The 17173-nt window shown below is 35.9% G+C and overlaps 1 protein-coding gene across 1 annotated transcript in view; it reads left to right on the forward strand.

Annotated features, from left to right (window-relative positions):
- LOC150106660 (calpain-15-like) overlaps window positions 1–17173 on the forward strand; it is a 406958-nt gene that overhangs the window by 87120 nt on the left and 302665 nt on the right. Inside the window, exon 3 of the mRNA XM_090393252.1 lies at window positions 1397–1583. Coding sequence (XP_090249378.1) covers window positions 1397–1583 — 187 coding nt within the window. The remainder of the gene's footprint in view (window positions 1–1396; window positions 1584–17173) is intronic.

The raw sequence follows: 17173 nt of genomic DNA on the forward strand, positions 1-17173 counted from the left end.
TTAAGTTATGAATCTGAGAGCTGGGTTAGAAATAAGAGACCACAGATATGGAAATTCTAGAAAAATTATGGGAGTGATCACATGGCAGAATCATGTTAAAAATGATGATATTAGGAAACAACTTGACATCATTAGCATCCATTCAAGAATATGAATGGATGCTAACAATGATGGCTAGAAAAAGACCCAAAGGAAGTCCAAGATCTAGGTGGATTGACTCAGAACTGCCTAGAAGACAGACATATTAGATATGACAATTACTGTCATAGTATCCTATACTTCCCTTGAGGGTACATATCAAAAAATGGATGATGACAAAAATAAAAAAAAATGGTTAATCTGACCATTTTAAATATTTCATAGAGGAAATGGGGCTTAATAAGTTAAAGAAAGGAAGCTAGCAATCCATTCATAAAGAAAAAGGAGGAATACCATAAGATGGTTGCTTGGTAAGAAGGCTACATTGGCAAACTTTATCTGATGCCTTCAAAATATCAAGAGCTATCACTTAAGTTTCTTCAAACATTCCATGGCCTGTGTCCAATGGTGGAACGCGGTTGGCTAAGAGATCTGCTCTGGAATAAGAATGGTGGATTCATAATGATGGTCACTGAGTAATTGGTGAGTCTCTCTATTTAATCTGTTGAACCTGTCTATTTTTTTTGTTATAAAAATAAAATATATTAAAAAATTTTAAATATATGTTGAAATGGAGAAAATAGTCATGCCCAAGCCATCATTAGGCAATTAATCTCATGTTATATGTATCAAGTTGATTCAATGATTTTTTTTTTTTAAAGATCTAAAGATAAACATTGAACTTTTCAGTCTGCTTAATAAATGTGATAATGATCATACCACTGTGTGTCAAAAATAATCTACCACCTACTTAATATATGCTTACCTATTGCATGGTTCACTGGTATTTTTTATTTTCTTTCTCAGCTCTGAGTTCTCTTATCTTTGGGGATAATATTCTTTCCGTTGTTCCACTTTTAGCCTCATAAATATCAAAACAAACTGATCTGGAACACATTTTCTATTATTTATTCTAAAAATATAAAGAAAATTTAAGTAATTTGGGAGTTGATGCCATTGTCACCTTAAATGGACTTGGTGTCTCCTGGTGGAAACTTGATAATTTTTTTTTGAATATTGCATTTCAAGAATTACTGACTTGAAAAAAACTGACTTTAATCCTTATTTTTTAATATAATTAAAATATAATTTTAATTATATAATTATATATTTATTATTATATATATTTTATTATATATATATATATATATTTTTTTTTTATTATTATTTTTTTTTTCAAATTATTTTAGTATTGCCTACAGGAAGCTATTTATTTATCATATAATTGATTAGCTAATATTTTTATTATTTTCTTTAGAATAGTGAGCTATTTATTGATGATTCCTTCCCGCCACTGCCAAAATCTTTGTATTACAATCCAGAAGAACCCCGTGATGAATATGTAAGTCATTGGTTAAGACCTCAAGAAATTACTTGTGAACAATCAGAAAGCCAGATTAAATGGGCAGTATTTCGTACTGCCATGCCTTCAGATATTTCTCAGGGTGAGCAAATTAAAAAAAAAAAAAAAAGTAGTGTGTATATATATATATATATATTATTATTATTATTATTTATTTATTTATTTCTAATTATCTTATCAGATATCATAATATATTTATTGATAGTTTTTTTTTTAAAAAAAACTGTATTTATTTCAAAAAATGAATTTGATAGAAAAGAATGCCTTTTCATAAACTATTGTATTAAGAATGAGCACATTGAATATACGTTTCATTTCATGAATTTCATTAAACAATTTCCATTAATAACACACACACACACACACACACACACACTAAATTGCATTGTGTGTGTGTATGTATTGAACTACATTTTATAAATGTTACATTGACATCATCTGAAAAAAAAAAACAACCAAACAAAATTGGTTATGTTAAAAAAAACTGCAACTAAACCAGATTGATAGCTAAGAAGTCATGGCCTATGTTTGTTGCACTTGGTCCTCACTCACTGTTGTGTGTGTGTATGTATTGAACTACATTTCATAAATGTTACATTGACATCATCTGAAGAAAAAAAAAACCCCAAAAAAAATTGGTTATGTTAAAAAAAACTGCAACTAAACCAGATTGATAGCTAAGAAGTCATGGCCTATGTTTGTTGCACTTGGTCCTCACTCACTGTTGTGTGTGTGTTGTGTTGTGTGTGTGTTAATAACACACACACACACACACACACTAAATTGCATTGTGTGTGTGTATGTATTGAACTACATTTCATAAATGTTACATTGACATCATCTGAAAAAAAAAAAAAAACCAAAAAAAAATTGGTTATGTTAAAAAAAACTGCAACTAAACCAGATTGATAGCTAAGAAGTCATGGCCTATGTTTGTTGCACTTGGTCCTCACTCAACAGTGAGTGAACAGCAGGCAAGCATTTGCAAGAAAACAGTTTTTCAGAGTGGATTTTCTCTTTTTCTGTGGTATGTGATGGAAACAGCATGACTAAGCATAATTAGAAATTCTGGATTTGTGGTATTGAAAAAAAAATGGATGTAATTTTTTTTTCTTGGATTCCATTCATAGATCTATAGTAAGACACACACACATATGATATAATTGATTTACTCAGCTGAGAGGCATATTTTGGAAACAGATTAAATGACTATAAGCCGAGAGAGAAAAAATAGAAAGACTATTTTAATTTAAATAAATTGCACAACTAGTTTCGTCTTCTTAGAAGACCTCTTTGGGTGCAAAGAAGATGAAACCAGTTGTGCAGTTTATTTAAATTAAAATAGTGTTTCTATTTTTTCAGATATCTGCAAAAAGAAGGGTGATAAACACTAGAATGACAAATAGATTATGGTTTGTCCTAGGGGATAGGATAAGATGAACGATGTTACTTTAGTGACCAGCTTATGTTTGTCCAGAAAAGGTTAAGGTTAAATTTCTTTTTTACCCTTTATATATCCTTCTCACACACACACACGTGCACGAGGTTTCAAGATCTATTGCACATCAGTACTGGATGTAGTCAGATGGTCAAGAAGAAAGAAGGAACCTGTTATGTTTTTTTGAATGATCAAAGGTTGTAGCCCTTGGGAAGACTGTTGCAGAGTACAGAAGTGGAAGGTATGAAGGAGGAGGAAGGGAAGTTCAGTATGCATGTTGGACAGTGAATGAATGTTGACCACTTCAGCATAAAAGTGCCCATGAAAAATATACCTCTAGAAAATGCACAGAGCGGAAACGGTACAAATATGAGATAGTGTCTGGAGTGAGTCTGTAAGTGAAGCGTCACCAGTTAACTGAATCACTCTCTTCTGGAGAGCAAACACTTCCATGTTGAGGAGCAGATGCCAGATAAGTATGAGAGAAAATAAAGATGATGGTATCCTCTCCAATGTAGTTGAGAAAAACAAGTTCCAATTAGAATGGAGAGGATACCATCAGAAAGACAGAAGAAGAATCCTGAATAGCTTGGTATTCTACCAGGAGATCAGCCTTGTCTTTGAGTGATGTTACAGTACTACCATTTCGATGTAAGAGGGACAGAAACATAACTGGGGCAAATATTTCCACCAGTGGCCTTTGTGAGAGACCAGAAGACTCGACTACCTATTGATCAGGTGGTGACTTTGTTGTACTTGGTCTTTTGAAGTCAGGTTTGTATTGGCTGATTATCCTTTTGAAATTGCTTCATGTTACATTCTAAGCTGAGTGAGGTTTCTCTAAATGGAGAATGCCAGAGATTCATCAGGCATGTAATCAGAGTGTCTAGGAATGGGAGACTGTTGTTGTTGTTTTCCTTTTCTAAGGTAAACTGGATCCTAGGATGTGAATTGATTAGATGTGTTGCAGAAAACCCACACATACAGGTAGATACATTCACCAGCAGGCTACAATCTTTCCAAAAAATCCAAAAAATATTAAACGCTGTGACTACATCCCCCCCCCTTTAGAGTAGAGATTACTCAAAATCTATCACCATTCCATATATCTGGGGCACATTTGAAAAATTAACAAAAATCCTATGTAAGTGCAGCCACTTACAAACCACAAAAGAAATTGGCATCCCTTATCTGTTCCATCAAAGACCAGCCACATTCCCTAGACCTACAAGGTCCCTTGTCTTGTCTCAAGCTTTTTACGAGCCTTTAAGTCTCTTTAGCTGCGGACTTCACAACCTCAACCATCTCGAGGGTAAGATAGTTGGCTCTATGCTTCACAATGTCCTGCGTCTGTATATGCGTGTGTTCATGGGGCCAGTTTGTCTGTTCTGGGGGATGCTAAACCCAAATTTTCAGGTGAAAAAAAAAAAAACTACTTTCATATGAGACAGGCTAACTCACCTTTAGTCAAAAGAGACCAGATAAAGGTTCCTCATGTCATGGACAGGAAACCCTCTGGTCGAAAAGACCAGAGGGCTTCATCTATATCGACTGAACTACGGATGCTCTGCCAGGTACCTTAGTTGCAAACTGTCGTACTATGGCCAACAGGCAGGACAGCCAATACCAGAATTTCTGAACACAAGGACTACATCCTGTTCCACCATTATAGCCATTCAGGACTTGCTGACTGTGCTTTGGACAGCTGTCATAGGATACACTGGAAGAAGACCACTTTATTATGCCATAGCAAATATAAATACGAGAAGCTATTCCTCAAATCTACTTCAGTCCCGAGAAACTTTCCAAACCTTAACAAATTTGGGTGCATGAGATTGCCCCAAATTTGGGACAATCTCAGACCTGTCTTTGGTTGCTTTTCTTCAGCCTCATTTTCCCACTGTTAGTGCCTGCATGCACATTGTTTTCATGATCCCTGATGATGGCAATGTGACATTGCTGAAATATAGGAAGGTATTAATTAAAGTTATAATTAATATTTTAATATACATTGTCATTTCTGAAAAATAAAGTTATGAGCAACCAACGTACAAGCATGTCTACCAGAATTGTTTTGGCACAATCATTTGAAAACCAGGGTATGGATAGTGATCTGGACCTTTTGGATGGAGTAGGTACTGAAGGCTTTTATTCCAGCAGGATTTATTACAGTTACTCAATTAGTGCAGGTATCTGGATATGAAGAGCAAAAATTATAGTCAGCCTGAGGGAAAAAAGGAGTGGAAGTCACACAGTTATCTTGTTTATCACTGTTATGGTGCCAAAGAACATGAGGCTGAGTGGCTGAATGATAGTGTTCTGCCGGAAAGGAAGACTTTGATAAGGTTTTGGTTTGAATTATAAAGAGGTGCACTCACATCTGCAGGGTGTATTTAGAACTAGTTAAGAATAGTGATTGCATAATTTGGAAATCCTTCTCTGGTAAGCAAATGTTGTTCTTTTAAGCCATTTCAGGTCACCAGTAAGCAGAGTAATCGTGGATTCATATCCACAGGAACATTTATCCTTTTCTTTCTTTGGAAGTGACTTTGTAAAATATTCTTATTCCATATTTCAATGTAGGAGTGATATCTGGAGCTGAAAGATAAGTTGTACCTTAAATATAATTGATAATAAGATGTGAATTTTTAGTGGCTTACTGTTTCAATGAGTGTTTATGTAGTTATTGAGGGAGGAGGGAGAGAGAGAAAGAGAGCTGTTGTTGTCATCATCTTGTCCTTTGAAAAGGTCTTAGATATTTCCATGTGCTCTTTGAACTGCTTTGGCTATGTTGATGATTTTGTTCATACAGAGTTATTGTTCACGATTAGGGTCTATTGCTTGCAAGGCTGCTGTAATTGCTGGACAGGTAAAAATGCGAGTGAGTGTCAGTTCAGTATTAGGGCAATTATTATTGCAGCTTCTGTATGTTCTTGTACCATCCGTATTGATCTTCATTCCTCTCAGATGTTCTGTTTGGCGTCTTGCTATCATGGTGAAAGTCTTTCTTTCAACATTCATTTTGGGAATTTGGTGTTCTATCCCTGATTTTAGTGGAATTAGTTTAGATTTTGCTACTGCATTAGCATCAGCAAGAGTTATCATGTCAGTTTCTTGGTTGAGTTCTCTGGCCTTTTATGCTAATTTATCAACTGTTTCATTGTAATCAATCTCTACATGAGCAGGAATCCATTGTAAAAATGCAACTTTTTTCCCCAAACACTTTAGTTGGTTTAAGAGTTTATGGATGTCTTGGGTGAGCTTGATATTGCCATTTTTGATTGCCTCCATAGCTGATGTTGAGTCACTGTAAATTATAATTCCCTCTGATTGTTGAGATTATGATAATTTTAAGTAGGCTTCAAGTGCTTTATTTATTGCACAGAGTTTGCTAGTAAAATTGGAAGCGATTCTCTCAGATCCAACTTTTATTGAAAGTTTTTCGCCTTTCGGGAGTTGAAAGAGAGCACCAGCGCTTCCATTAATCATATTAGTGTCTGGCGATCCATCGGTATAACATATAAATTGTTTGGATGATGAAAGAAGGTTGATAGTATTTAGGCCTTTTTCTTTGAGTGTTTCTTTTGATTTTTTTTTTGTACAGGGTTCAGTAAGGTTTAGATTTATGAAGGTAAAGGTGTGGAAAATAGAGATTCTTTGCTTATGTGGGCATTTAGATAATCAAGGCCTATTTCCTTCCTGATAGTGTCATCATATTGTAAAGTTGATGATCTGTGAAGTCTGCATTTTTTATTCTAATGTTCATAAGTTTTTAGGGGGGGATATCGCTTTGGTAGCTTCTGGTATTATTAATGAATTTTATGGTGGCAAATTTCCATCTGTCCTCCAGCAGGTCAAGCCCACATTCCTGTTGGGCTCTGACGTTGTTAGTGGATGAGACTGCACCAATAATCTTGCACGCTTTTGCTTGTACTTTGTCTAATTTTTTCTTTACCAATGAAACCAAAGGTGACCAGATAGGTGCTTCATATTCCATTATTGGCCCTATTAGTGTAGTGTAAGTAGTTTTGAGAATTTTTGGCTTTGCACCCCAATTTGTTCCACAAAGCCATTTCAATATATTTAGTCTTTGAGAGCCCTGTTGGAAGTGTCAGAAATGTGTTGAGTAAAATGTAATTCCTCATCAAGCATAATACCAATGTATTTTGGATTTGCTACTTTTCCAATTAGCCTGTTGTTGATCATGACTTTGAGATTGTAAGAATGTCTATTTTTTCTGTCTGTATACTAAAGATGCTTAGTTTTGTTTTATTTGGGTTGATTTTGAGTTTAAGTTCATCTGACCATTTTTCTAATCCTCTCTCTCTCATGGATTTGTTTGGAATCTCTTCCAATTCTTTAATTTTATCACTAGTGTGCCAGATGGCTATATCTTCTGCATAGCAAGCTACTTTTGTGTCTTTTGTAAGGTAAGGATGAATGTTATTTACATATAAAAGGAATAGTAAGAGACTGAGCCCTGAAGAACACCTACCACGTTGTCTGCTCTCTGGATATTGCTGCATTGATTCTAACCTTGATCTCTTTTTTTTTCCTCTCATGAAATCTGATCCATATTAAAGCATTTTCTGTACAATATTCCAATATCATGTACTGTTTGTATTAATTTGCAGAAGATATAGCCATCTGGCACACTAGTGATAAAATTAAAGAATTGGAAGAAGAAAATTTAGGCACCTGTATACATTGTCTCTCTCTCTATATATTTTGTTATACTCATACAAGCACACGTAGTCCTACACATGTGAATATTTATAAAAATAATATCATTATGAACATTAAAAAAATTTATTAATCAAACCAATACATTTGTATACATATATGATTACTCCTAATATCTGTATAGCAAGAAAATTATTACATCTTAAATAAGTCTTAGCACCCCTAGGCAATTGCCTAGGTTCGCCTAATGATAAAACCGACCCTGCTGGAGTGTATGATTCTTTCAGTGATTTTACAAAGTATACTAGTTAATGTGATAGGTCTATAGCTTTGACATTCTGTTGCATTTTTTTTGTCAGGTTTTAGGATGGGTACAATAATTGATTTTTTCCATTCTTTTGATAGTTTGCCGTTCGCCTAGAAGTATTAGGAATATCTAGAAGTTGTTCTTTAGCAATTTTGCCAAGGTGTTTGACCATATGACCAAAGATAAGATCATTACCAGGAGATTTATTAGGTGCAGTTTTTTCAATTTATGTATTTAGTTCACTTAGAGTAAATTCTTCAGAGAAGATATCATTAGATTGGTATGCTCTTGCTTGTTTTAGTTACTTTTGAGTTTATTGAGGTCTTGTTCTCTCCGTTGTACTGAAGTTTGGAGTTGTTTGAATAATTTTTTTCAAGTTTGTTTGACATTTCTTGATCTGTTATAGCTTTTTTTCCCAGCATTTATGATGAAGTTTGTTTTCTGTTGGTTGTCTTCTTTGATGCTATTGTCTAGGATTCTAATAATGTTTTAGTGTTGGCTGTCTTTTCTTGGATCCAGGTTAATGAAAGCTCTGCCCATTTCTCTTGCTTGCACTTCCAAATTACATCTATTAATTTAGTTATATCTGTTAATTTTTTTTCTGGATTCATCACTTAATGAATTGAAGTTGAAAGTTTATTTTTCACTTGGATAGACTATAATAAATTTAGTTTAATCCTTTATCCAAGTGTGAGCAAACAAAGTTGCCTGAAAATATCTTCAGGACTGCCCCCCCCCCTTTAATGCATAGCAGTATACATGTCTGCAAGGAGATGTGCTGTGCATTATGGGAGATACTGAGACAAGGAGTTGAGAGCTTGATCCACCTTTGCTGTGAGTTGCCCGGTGTTGTACTACCTTATCTCAGTCCTGAAGATATTTTCAGGTGCAAACTTTGTTTGCTCACACTTGGATAAAGGATTAAACTAAATTTATTACAGTTAATGAATTGTTTGTTGATATTATCTCTTTCTATAATCATTGAATCGATATTGTGATCTTTCCAGTTGGTATCCAGGTATTTTTCCATTTGCCTCATGGGATTGTTGCTTTGGCAGCTTTATTGATGTGTGAAGTAAGGATTTGTAATTTTCTATCGAAGTTTCCAGAGACAGGTTCATCTTGACAACTGTTATTTGTTAGAGAGAGCTGTTACTTGTATTGTGTGTGTGTGTGTGTGTGTGTGTGTACAATACATTAACGATACCAAGTATAAAATTTTTCGGTATCTTTAACGTATTTTACACCCAAGGTAAAAAAACTTTCTACATATACAATACACATATATATAATATATACACAGCCAATCCTGGTGAGCTATTTTTTTAAAATAGTCAGTCATAAAAAATGTATAGATAGAAACTTTTTTAAAATCTGTAACATTTATTTTTAAGATGTATATAGGTGCACTAGTTGCATTTGGGTATAGAAAAAAATAATGCACTAATTTATTCCTGAAATTTTTTATTTATTTTTTTTTTGACCCTTAATTTTTTTTATGAAAGAATTAAGATATGTCTCAGGGCCTAGTTAAAGGAAATCGATGAAGCTGAAAGACAATGAAACATATTCAAATTATAAATTTATTATTTTATTTCTTAACAGAAAATTGAGCTAACATAGTTTGGTGGGCATTCTGTTTCCTTTTTTCATACAACTGATGGTGTGGCCACCTGCTTATCTGCACTTGCAGCTTCACCTGTGATTTGAACATTATGTAGGCTATTTCTTTTTTTGAAACACTCACACTACCCAGCACTAGCATGGAATTCTTATTTTCCATCAATGATAGCTTTCTTTCAAGGTTGTAAAGAGACTTAATTCTTTTGATTTAATAAGATCAATGCTTAGAGGGGGATCCATTTTTGGTTACAATCTTTGATCCATCTAGAAAGAAGTCTCTCTAATTCAATCATTATAATACTTTCATTTCAAGTGGTATGTATGATGAACTTGAAGCAGCCTTACCTTTCTCTTTGTGTTATTATTATTATGTGACACCTCCAGGGACTCCAAAGACTGTTTGATGGAGAGTATGGCAACAGCATTGAACCCCTTCTAACTACTAACTGCGCTCAAACTTGCTTAATGTTTTGCAAGCCATTAGTAGCAGAGGCTCTATCAATTGACCAACCTTTGCTGGCAATTCAGCAGCTTTGCTTAAAATCGCTCTTATAGTTGATTCACCCATTTTGTGTTCTTGTCCTATCGTTGCTCTGGACTTGCCTTGTTCATTTTTCAGTATTTCACGTTTTTCTTCCATTGAGATTACTTTTTAAATCTTTTTCACACTTCCACTTTTTTGCTCACTAATTCTTTTTAAATCATCTTTAAAGGTTGAGAAAATACTTTAAAATAAAGGAAGGAAAACAATTACAAAGAAGGCATGAGATATAATCAGCAAAATGCTATGTAATTAGCAGACGACATTAATTTTGGCAGTAATTTTGGAACATAGTGTACATGTTTGGAAATAGTGTAGCATGCCATTACAAAATAACTTTGTAAAATGTTTTAAATCAGTACTTAAATTATTTCATCCTGGTGAGCAATTTTTTAAAATGGTTAGCCATAAAAAATGTATAGATAGAAACTTAAAATCTGTAGCATTTATTTTTAAAATGTATTTAGGTGCACTGGTTGCATTTGGGTATAGAAAAAAATTGATGCACTAATTGAAAATGCACTAATCGGAGACACATTATTCAAGGGATTCCTGTGTGTGTATATAAATATATATATATATATATATATATATATATATATATACAGGGTGTTCGGGATAAATTTGACATATTTATAATTAATTATATTTTTCCGTAAGTTACATGTATTAACACACACTTCTCTTCATTTAAAAGGTTGGACCCTTCTTCATTCATATACAAGATGTCAGAAAGGATGGATAGCTGGAACCCACCTGAATCATGGAAGAGAATAACTTGTATCATGATGATTCGTGCCGGCCATCAAAATAAGGATATTTTGACTGCTGCCCAATGCTCCCTGAATACAGTAAAAACAATCAGGCATGAACTAGAGACTTGCTGTGGTGACTACGAGGATGTAGCAAGAAGAAAGATCCCTAGCAGACGATCTGATTGCGTTCGTACAGCAGAATTCCTCGCAAATCTGCAGGAACAGGTGTTGAAGAACCCTGGCATTGGAATTCGGGCTTTGTCACGTGAAATGAATGTTGCAGCCTCTACTATGAAGCTTGCACTCAATGAAGACCTCCGCTACTACTCATACAAGCGGCGCAAAGGTCAGCTGCTTACAGAAAAGGCCCGTGAAAAACGTTTGATAAACGCGAAGAAACTTCTAAGCAGAGTGAAACATCCTGCGGAACCACAAACAATCTGGTTCTTTTCCGATGAGAAAAACTTTTGCCAGGATCAAAAACACAACACGCAGAATAACAGATGGCTTGCATACAGTACAAAGGACATTCCTCGTGTAATGCAGACTAAATTTCCCCAAACTGTGATGGTTTTCGGATGTGTATCCTCTGAAGGCAATGTGATGCCTCCGCATTTTTTCCAAGAGGGCCTCAGGTTGACTTCAGATGGCTACGTGGAGTTGCTAAACACTGTAGTCAAGCCCTGGATAACAAGGGTAGCCAATGGTAGGCCGTATGTATGGCAGCAGGATTCGGCCCCTTGCCACACCTCTGGGAAAAGTCAAAAATGGTTGTCTGAAAATTTCTACGACTTCACTAGTCCAAATGTTTGGCCTCCAAACTCCCCAGACCTGATACAAAATAACCCCATACAAAATCCCCATACAAAATAACCCCATGGATTATTTTGTATGGGGCGCAGTTGAAAAAGACACCAATCGCACTTCCAGTAATACAAAAGCCCAGTTAATGGATAAAATTAAAACAGTTTTTGCGGCCCTTCCCAGGGAGACTGTAGCATCAGCTTGTTCGAGGTTCCGAAGCAGGATTGAAGCTGTGATCGATGCTAATGGTGGTTATTTTGAGTAAATCTTGTTGATAGTATTGTAATTAACTCTGCCTGTAATGTTTTTTGTCAATTCATTAAATTTAATAGATACAAAGAAGATTTTCTTTTTCCTTACGAAACTGTCAAATTTATCCCGAACACCCTGTATATATACAGGGTGATTCAGAACTCTTGAGCCAAACTTTAAGGGGTGATAGAACACACTTAAACAAGCACTTTTTGTCATACAATGCATGATCCGAACTCAAGCGGTGAAGCGCTAGAGGGCGCTTTCAAGTGAACACTTATAACTGCTGGTTTTTGCAGTCGTCGTTATTTCTACCGTGGAGTGTAAAAAGAATGGATTCTTTCACAAATCAGAAGAAGGCTGACATGCATTTCATTTACGGAGCTGCAGAAGACTGCACCGAGAGCGCTTTCTGACCAGTCGCGTGCCGGATCGTGAAACCTTTCAGCGATTGCACCGGTATCTGTGCGAAATGGGCTCCTTTTTCAGCGGCATGCAGGATACAGGGTGTGTAAGGACGGCACGTGTTACAGAGGAAATTCTACGTAAGATTGCAGATCGTCCCGAATGTAGCACGCGAGCAGTTTCCCATGCCATATGTGTGCCCCAATTGATGGTATGGCGAGTTCTATGAGATTAATGATTACACCCCTCCCATGCACAGAGGGTGCATGCCTTGACACCTGCAGATTACCGGCTGGATTTTGTACACTGGTTCCTGCAGCAGACTGCAGTGCAGCCGGACTTTGATGCACATGTCATTCACTGACGAATACACCTTTACCAGTGAGGGCATTTTTAATACCCACAATTATCATGTGTGGGTGAGCAGAAATTCGCATGCCACACGTCCACATTCGTACCAGTGGTACGAATAAATGTTCCATAAATGTTTGGGCTGGAATCCTACATAATCATTTGATTGGCCCATACGTTCTGCCAACATAACTGCATTGGAGAACGTACCTCGTATTTTTACAAGAGGTCTTGCCAGAATTACTGAACCCTGTTCCAGCAAACATTCAAACAAGTATGCACGATGGAGCACCCCATTTCAGCATGGATGTGTGGAACGCCTTGGATGCAACATTTTCAGGATTGGTCGGGGTGGTCCCATTGCTTGGTTGCCTCGATCGCCCGATCTCATGTCAGGACTTTTTCCTATGGGGCCATATGAAAAGCCTGATCTACGATATCCCCATCGATTCCAATGAGGACCTTATTGCCGCTGTCGCTGTATGAGAAATACCTGGTGTGAAGCCTGCATTAATGTTGGCGGTCGCTCTTTTGAGCAGTTTCTGTAATTTGTTCAATAAAATTCTTTAATTTATGTTCTGTGATTTCTACAGTTGTTTCAAATCTCCTCTGTCATTCTTATGTTTCTTCATTTCCTGACACAGTAGTTGCTAACCCCCTAGCACTTCGCCGCTTGAGTTTGGGCCGTGCATTGCATGACAAAAAGTGCTTGTTTAGGTGTGTTCTATCACCCCTTAAAGTTTGGCCCAAGAGTTCTGAATACCCTGTATATCACTTGTTATGGTGCTTATGCATACCAGAACAATAGCTAAAAAATTCAGTTTGTGGGATTTTGTTTCCTACAGCATGTGCAAAATGTATTCACTTCAAAAGGGGAAAGTTTTGTGGAAAGAGTGAAATAGTGAAACTGGTAAGTACATGTGTGGAAAAAGTACTAGAGAGAAAGTAAGAATTATAATAATGAAGGGTCGAATGATGAAAGGAGATAGGATGCAAGAATGTCAGCAAGATTGTTAAGAACAAGTGGTGGAAGTGAGTAAAGGTGAACAGTGGATGAGTGACAATATGAAAAAAAAGCTGAGAATATGAGGATAATGATGAGGTGCTGATGAAAACTTTAGCAAGTTTATGTGGAGTTCTACAAGTAAGATAGAATGGTTGGAAAAATGCCTAGCCAGTGGTATGGTTGGTTAGTTTATTTGTAAAAGGACAGCAAAGATTATACTTTGCCATTACAAGGGTTACAGCTGTACATAACATGCCTCTGGTATGACAAAGAAGCATAAAAAGAGAGAGAAGTAAGGAAAAGCAAAAGAGGGCACATAAGGAGACCGAGTGTTTTGTATAGATGCTCCATAATAAGAGGAGCTTATGAGAAGAGTGTGACAACATCATGTTTCTCTGGAAAGAGGTTAAGTATGTTAGTTATGCTGTCAGGATTCAGAAAGGGAAAGTGAGAAAGAGAGATAGAAAAATGGTTATACTGGTACGAATGATTTTTCAAAGGATGAAAGTTTTCTGGAAAGAGTGAAACTGGTAAGTTTCAGACAGCAAGTGCTATGCAAGAAGATACAAAATGCTGGCACAACAAATGAAAAGAGTGAAAGAGTAAAGATTGTGAGTCTGTTGCCTTGGTATGACACAAGCAAATTTGAGAAGAGGGCTATGATTTGCAAATAGGTCAATGTATAAGTTATACAGGAAGAATGGTGTGGAGTGAGAGTTTGATGGATGAAAGGGCCTACATAAGGCTTACGATAAATGAGAGTTTGGATGTGCAGTTAAGTGCTATTAAGTGAGAGTTTGGATATGCAGAGTCAGAGAAACTAGAGGTCTTTTTTTGGGGAGGTGGGGGTTGGAGTTTGTGTAGCATCCTTGAGGCAAGAGAGTTGAAGAACAATCAAATTTCAAATTATGCTCAATGTAGATCTTCGTGTTCTGAAGTGCTACGTTCAGCATAATTTGGTCCTTCTTATCCCACTCAATTTCAGAACTCAGACAGGTTGTGGTTGTATGCTGAAGTTGATACTGCGTTGCTTTGCTCATTATGGGCAAAGGTGTTTTTTTACTTTAGAACCCATTGCCGAAAGGTTTATCATCCTATAGTACACTAGTATTGTGGATGGACAATAAGGAAGTTGCTCACATTTGACCTGAAAAGTTGTGGATTGCATTCCTTGATGAATGTGTGAGATTGCAACAGTGGAGGGAATGAATGAAGAAAAGAAATTTGTTCTGTGGGTTATTTGGAGTTGAACTGTGAGAGTGTGTTGATTGGCTGCTGCATGTGTTTGGATGGATTTTAGATGATGAGGAAACTATTAATGCCAGTTCTGATGAATAGCAGTCATATAAGTATTTATAGAAGATATAGGTTGTGGAAACCAAATGTCTGTGTTAAAGTGAGTGGAGGTGTTAGTGAGTGATGAGTAATCAGTCAATCTGACTGCCCTTTTCTGTATACAGAAACCAGTATTTCTAGGGAGCTTTTAGGAATGCCACCCCAGATGTGAGAGCAATATTCAGTGCTTGACAGATTTGCAATTTGTGTAGAGTTAGGAATTGTTTTGAGTTAAAGCAGTGCCTCGAGCAAAAGAGAACCTAATTTTTTGGGGTACAGAGCAGGCAATATTTGTGATTATGCTTGTATCACAAATCTCTTGTGCCAAGAGAGAGAGAGAGAGAGAGATTTGGGGTTAGAGTTATCCCAAGAAGGTAAATTTCTTTCTGAATAAAGATTTAGGTATTGTCAAGAGTAAGACAGAAATAAAAGGGTTCTTTTTTCTGGAAAATAATGCAGAGGTGTATTTTGCTAGCACTGAAGTTAACAAGGTTATTCAAACCCCATTGATTATTGTTTTGAAGACCAGAATTTCAAATAGTAGAGATTAGAGTTCTGCATGTTATGGTGATTTGTTCTTTGCAAAGTTTGTCAAATGAAAAGGAAGAGTGCAGTGTGCTGTTCAGCAAAACTATGTATTAGATTGGCAGTCAGCTAGAGTAGATTTTTTTTATATATAGAAGAAGAGGGTGGGAAAAAGAACAGACTTGTGGGACTATAGCATTTGTTGTATAGTTAGAAGATAAGGAGCCATCCATCATGACTCAAAGTGAGTGTCTTGTCAGAAAGGTAGCTATCCAATTGCAGAAGCCATGTGGTAGACCGAATGATGGGAGTTTATTTAATAGACCTTTGTTTACACAGAATATATTTAATAGACTGTTTTTACACAGAATATAAAATCAAATTGGTGCAATTACTTTTAACTATTATTTTTAGAATCCAAGAAATGATTGACTCAAGACCAAATAAAAAAAAAAATATATATATATATATATATGCTTAATGAAACTAAAAACTACGTACATTATAAATAATAAATAAAACTATTTGGATCTGAGTCCTTCTTAATAGAAACTATACTTTGAGATCTCCATAAAAATCATCTTCTCAATGATTCATTCTATTACTGCTTTGCTTAATGTGTGCTTAATCAGTCTGTGTACTAGACTAAACATTTTTGTTTTTCAATTTCATTTTAACATAAATATCAATATCAGGCACATTGCAAGTGCCAATTATACATGGTTACAAAACCAAAACTAATAGTAAAAAAATTCATAATTTTTACTATTTTTACACTTTCCATGGTGTTTGGTGACATAGGTTATTAGATCCTCTGTTGATCAGCAGTGACAGAATCCATACTGTCTGTCATTTATTAGACGAGTCTTCAATGTAGCATAGAAGTTGGATGTTGATGATTGTTTCCATTACTTTAGAAAGAATTAAGGTGAGACAAATTGACTGTAGTTGAAGATAAAGATTTGTCACCCTTCTTAGGAATAGGTTGTATATGGACTAATTTTCAGACTGCAGGATAAATACCACTGGGTGATGATACAGTTGTACTTTCTGGGTTTTAGTAGTTGTGGGAGTAGTGTTGGTAGAAGTTACGGCCAATAGCTTTTGGTAGAGCTATAAGGCATGGCTGCTGTTTGGTAGGATGCAAGATTCCTGCTTTTAGCTGTCTCAAAATCAGTTTTCTACGTGCCGATAATTTTCTTGCAGCTATTCTGGGCTGAGGTGTAAGCAGTATAGGAAGATGATGTTTTGTAATGCAAGCTAGTTGCTTTTTTTTGTACAGTACTGGTGCACCTGTGGGAGAAACATGGAAATTTACGGTGGAATGATGAATAAATCTTTCCATACCGATAAGAATGTAAGCAGTATAGGAAGATGATGTTTTGTAATGCAAGCTAGTTGCTTTTTTTTGTACAGTACTGGTGCACCTGTGGGAGAAACATGGAAATTTACGGTGGAATGATGAATAAATCTTTCCATACCGATAAGAATTATTTTTGTGATTTGTTCTGCACATAGGTATGGCTGGAAACACTATTCTGAAAGGAAAAGAGATATAGAAGTTGTGAAGATTGCCCCCCCCCCTCTTGACTTTATTGTAATGCCATACAATTCATGAATGGGAATGTTTTGTATGTGTTGCTCCAT

Source organism: Typopeltis vanoorti, chromosome 5, assembly GCF_054136105.1.
Source record: "Typopeltis vanoorti isolate ZY-2024b chromosome 5, IOZ_Tvanoo_1.0, whole genome shotgun sequence".
Taxonomy (NCBI): Eukaryota; Metazoa; Arthropoda; class Arachnida; order Uropygi; family Thelyphonidae; genus Typopeltis; species Typopeltis vanoorti.